Source organism: Corapipo altera, unplaced genomic scaffold (assembly GCF_003945725.1).
Source record: "Corapipo altera isolate COAL_440 unplaced genomic scaffold, ASM394572v1 297b, whole genome shotgun sequence".
In the NCBI taxonomy this organism is placed as follows: Eukaryota; Metazoa; Chordata; class Aves; order Passeriformes; family Pipridae; genus Corapipo; species Corapipo altera.
In genome coordinates this window covers 1-4,764 of record NW_020885066.1, presented here as the reverse complement: position 1 = coordinate 4,764, position 4,764 = coordinate 1, and the positions used below count along the sequence as shown (strand labels likewise).

Here is a 4,764-nt window from a genome sequence, read left to right as displayed (position 1 = left end):
AATTAGAGAAGCCAAGTTCTTTGCTCTGAATGCTCTTAACTTGCCAATCAACAGCCTTTCTGCCCACTTGCTGGTCTGCAAACCCAAGAGAACTGTGTCATGGTCTCAGCCTTAAAGGAAATAAAGACTGATTTTTCCTCAAAAATAAAAAAAAAAGGGCAATTTATTTTGATTCCATTACATACAGTACATATCATAGATACAAAAACTAGCTCTTAGCTTTCATTCTGTAAATTAATGAAAGGAACACAAATGAGAAGAACTAAATGAAGGTAGCAGTCCTAAATGTAACACGTATTTGCAGAGGGATGTCATCGCTCACTGACTTCCATCCACGGGTTTCTTTGCCTCGCTGCAAGCCTGGGCGAGACAAACCTGCAAGGAAAGAGAGATCAGTCAGTGCTCAGACAGTGGTGCAGCCCAAACACCCCCAGCTCTGGCCCAACGGACAACACTCTGTTTTCCAGAGCACTGACAACAGTTCTTTTCCCCAGTGTGTATTCAGCCAGATGTGATGTAAAGCCCCTCCCTCTCCTTCCCTGCTCCGACATGAACCAAAATACAAGACAAGGCCAGGCAGGGAATCAGCGGTTTCTATTGCAGCTCAGCAGTCCCCTGACTGATGACAGTGACAGCACTGCCTTACAGCTTCAGGTCATGGCTGCCAAAAACACCCGGACTTACTGACAACTTCTTCATGAGCCCCCGGGCCTTGGGGTTCAGCTGAAGAAAATTCTTCTTGGTCAAATCTTTTGCTGTCAAACGTATGCTCTGTGGAAACAAACCCAAATCTTAGGTTTTCTTTTGGTCAGCTGCAGCAGCTTGAGGCAGCAAAAAAATAAAAAATAGAAGTAATTACATCTAAGCATAATAGGAGACCGCAGACAGGCAGAGAACTACATTGAGGTTGACCAACAGCTCAACTCACATCTTCCTTGCAGTGCATTAATGCATTACTGCCACTACTGCTACTTTAAGTGTTACTTGAACACACAGCAAAACATCCTTCTATTCTGTTCTGACCAGTGTAAGCAGCTGCCACTTCTGACTAAGAGTCTCCTAAGGTTCTTTTTAAGCTTGATCAATCCTCTGATAAACTGCAGTGGCACAGCTAAAGAGACACGAGCGGATGAACTGAAGCTGGTGAGGCACCAAGAGGTGTAGCACTAAACCTGCATTATATGGGAAAACTGTGGTTTAAACAGGTCTTAAAATGGCTTTTGGTGGTCTCTTTGCAAACACATGCTTCTTCCTCCCAGCACCCCCTATGTTATCCATGCAGGAATGTCCTGCATAACCCCTGTGTTATCCATGCAGGAATGTCCTGGGAAGGTGTCCTGAGGTGTTTCCCATTGGCCTTTGTTAACCTCTTCCTGTGATTGGGTGTTTCTGTAAACCCCTTGAGACTTCTGATTGGTTACTCTGGGAATCCTCCTAAACCCTATTGGTTACTCTGTGAATCCTCCTAAACCCTATTGGTTACTCTGGGAATCCTCCTAAACTCTATTGGTTACTCTGGGAATCCTCCTAAACCCTATTGGTTACTCTGTGAATCCTCCCAAACCCTATAAATGTAACATCCCCCACAATAAACGCTCTCTTGCCTCCTCTCCACGCCCGGTGTCCTGTGTCCCTGCCGGCCATGGGGCCACGTGCGGGGGGGAGGGGGAGCACCTCTCCCCTCCAGGCTCAGGGCCTGAAAAGACCCCTGAGAAAGCCCTGGAGTTCCCTTTCCCCATCCTTCAAAGCGTCGCAATGGTTCTTCAGATGGAAACGGAACTAGAACTGGGCCACCCCACGCCGTGGGTGGGAAAAGGGATCCAGAAAGAGGTTCAAAGCTTCAGCCTCGCCTGTACACCCCTCCAGCCCCTGCAGGTGAAATGCCAGGAATTACCTCCCCTCCACCCAGGGGCAGGGTCAGGAAGGCGTCCCCGGTGTCGGCGAGGGGGCTCCCGTTGGCAGAGATGGTGTAAACGCGCTCGTTGAGCGCGGGCGTGCGCAAACCCGGCGTCTTGAACACCCTGAAACAACAAGTTATTAGTGAGCAGTATTTGCTCAAAGCACTTCTAGCCAAAGTCTTTCACTTCACATTCAAAGAGCTGCTAAAGACTGTGTGGGAAACAGGTGACATAAAGCAAACAGCTTATAAAAGATTATAACAGAGATAGAAGGGAAAGAGATTTATTTTCTCTGTTAACAGACCAACAGAGAAACCTGACAGAATACAAACCTAGAATCAAATCTGGGTGTGATCGTGAAGGTACCTCCCCGAGCACAGAAATCACCCATTCTCCCAGTAGCTGGAGTGATAAAGCTGTTTTTGCTTGATCTGTTAAATGGAAATAAACATCTGCTCACAAGATGACCTTTAACAAATTGTAGAAGCACTTATCAAAGGCTTAAACAAGGTGATCACCACAAAACCCAGGGGTTCTCACTAATCAGTGCAAAGCTGGGGGTAGCTGGTCCTCACAGGAGAGGCAGTCGTCCATCTTTCATTCATTGTCAGATTGTCAATTTTTTACTGTAACATAGCACAACTCCCCAACCCCCTGCTGAACCAAACTCCATCCCATGGAAGAAATGTATTTACACTCTCATTTTGCATTTCTGGAGATGAAAGAGAGACATCCCCATTACCTCTTGCTCATGCGCTTCACTCTCGCTGACCGGGGTCTTCTGGACACGGGTGGCTTTTTGGTGGACGCCTTCACCTGAAGGACACACCACTCACCAGATCAGCTACTGCCCTCTCATGGGACAGCTGAGTCCACACAAACACATACTTCCATACAAAATGCTCAGTCTCCTTTTCATGGCACAAGAGCCCAGAACAAACACCATTCAAACCTTCGTGACCTTCCCCTGTCGTTAGAATTCTCAGGGAAGCTGTCTGAAGTCTCCCTCAGAGCATCCTGGACAGCCCTAGTCATCAGCTCAGTCAGGAATTTATATCCTGGGGATAAAGTCATCCCACAGAACAGCTATTTACCTTTGCAGTTCTTGGATTCATGCTCTCAGCCTCTGTCTCTGAAGGACACTGGTTGTCAACTCTGGATTTCTTTGGCAGAGGAAGTGACGGAGGCTCTGCTTCCTCCTCGATGGCTTCAACACTCCTTTTGGATTTCTCCACTAGAAAGAGAAAGTGTTATCTAAGTAAATAATAACTTTAAATTATTAGTTAGCAGCAGAGCCAAACAGCAAACGACTACAAGCACTTCTGGCAAAAATTTACTTCTAAAGTCCAAATTCCAGTGCAATCCCCACAGTTGCAGAGCGCTACTTTGAATTATATTGAATGTTTTTATAAAATAAATTAGACCCACTGCAGGTACTAGGGATAAAAGTAGGATTATTTTTCTGTTTTAAATACACTGAGGGATGTGAGCAAGAACTGAATTATTATTCACATTAAGGAACCATGACATGCTTCCACCTCACCAATCGCCTCACAGCGCTCCAACTGACCTTTCTTGACGATTTCAAACTGAGTATTGATAACTTCTGCTGTCCGCTTGTCTATCTCTGCTATTTCCAAGTCTGCCTGAAATTAAAAACAGTTGTGACACTATTAGGATTGTTGGCAACACAGAGTTCTGTAGAGCAAACCTCTAACTATTTTAGGGCCAGAACAGCTCCATGTCTGCTGTTCTGCTCAAACGGGGTCCTTTCGGGTTATCCTGGAGATGACAACAGGCCCTCAGGACTCAGTGCCTGGTTTGGCAGCTGCAGCTGTGCCTCACCTATGCCCTGCTGCTCAACCAGTGTGGAAATGCTTTAATTTACTGCAAAGTGCATGTGCTCCCACGGGTCTGGGAGTGGAATCCAGTAAATAAGGAAAGGTCAACACAGAGCAGCAGGAGTAAGCAAATCCTACATCAGATACATGGGCATTTCTTACTGTTAAGTCTTAAAGTTGAATTTGTGTAAAGATTGATGTAACTTTTGCTCTTGCAACGCTCTGGAATGTTGTTACAGCCCAAGGAGCCCCTGCATTGGTGTGTTTCTGCTGGAAACCTACCATGGCCACCTCCTCCAGTGCCTTTCCACTTCCTTCTTTACCTAGAAAGAAAATATTTCAGACTAGTCAGTTCAAGCCCAGGAGACGGCAAAAACCAGCTCAAAACAGCTTTCACCCTCAGAGAGCAGGAGCAGCTCCCGGGCCGCCCCCCCGGGATTTCTGCGCACAGCAGACCCCAGCCGGTCCCGTATTCCCGTCGGGGTTTGTTTCCGAGGGAGCGCCAGCCCAGTTACCGAAGTACTCGAGCCAGTTCATCTGGCGCAGCTCCAGCGGCAGGCGCAGGATCTCCATGTCGTACAGCTTCTCCACCTCCTTCACCAGCCGCTCCCCGTCCGCCTGCAGCCGCTCCAGCCGCTGGTTCACTGCGGGGACACGCGGTGTCAGCCCCGGCGACACCGTTCCCTGCCCCGGCCCCGTTCCCGTTCCCGTTCCTACCCTCGCAGTCGAAATCCTTCAGGAAGGCCGCGAGCTTCCTGCTGCGCGTGCTCGAGCCGCCCTTCTTCCTCGCGGGAGCCATGGCGGGGCCGGTCGCTCGCTCGGTGTCTCGGGGCCGGTCGCTCGCTCGGTGCCGGTGCCGCTCTCGGTGTCTCCTGAGGCCCCGTTCGGTGTCGGGCGCGGCCGCGCGCTCGAACCAACCGCCGCCCACGAGCGGCCAATGGTGTCGCGGCGCGCGGCGATGACGCGGTGGCGGTGCCGGGCGATGGCGGCGGGGGCCCGTAGCGCACGAATGGGGAGGCAGCCAA

General features: G+C 49.4%; 1 protein-coding gene across 1 annotated transcript; it reads right to left on the bottom strand.

The window, feature by feature from the left end:
- Nucleotides 1–145: 145 nt before the first annotated feature.
- On the bottom strand, nucleotides 146–4,645 carry CDCA8 (cell division cycle associated 8). Its single transcript, XM_027669121.1, has 10 exons — nucleotides 4,457–4,645; nucleotides 4,255–4,383; nucleotides 4,022–4,062; nucleotides 3,469–3,544; nucleotides 2,993–3,132; nucleotides 2,641–2,714; nucleotides 2,231–2,329; nucleotides 1,895–2,021; nucleotides 685–771; nucleotides 146–375 (listed from the first exon to the last, which is right to left on the bottom strand). The coding sequence occupies exons 1-10, from the start codon at nucleotides 4,536–4,538 to the stop codon at nucleotides 319–321; spliced, it is 912 nt and encodes a 303-aa protein (XP_027524922.1). The 5' UTR covers nucleotides 4,539–4,645; the 3' UTR covers nucleotides 146–318.
- Between the last annotated feature and the right edge of the window lie 119 nt (nucleotides 4,646–4,764).

Excerpts from the sequence above, each read along its gene's own strand:
- CDCA8 (XM_027669121.1), bottom strand. The coding sequence starts at position 4,538 with ATGGCTCCCGCGAGGAAGAAGGGCGGCTCGAGCACGCGCAGCAGGAAG. Across the intron at positions 3,545-4,021 it reads CACTGGAGGAGGTGGCCATG|GCAGACTTGGAAATAGCAGA; the intron begins GTAGGTTTCCAG and ends TTTTAATTTCAG. Across the intron at positions 2,715-2,992 it reads TGAATCCAAGAACTGCAAAG|GTGAAGGCGTCCACCAAAAA; the intron begins GTAAATAGCTGT and ends TGTGTCCTTCAG.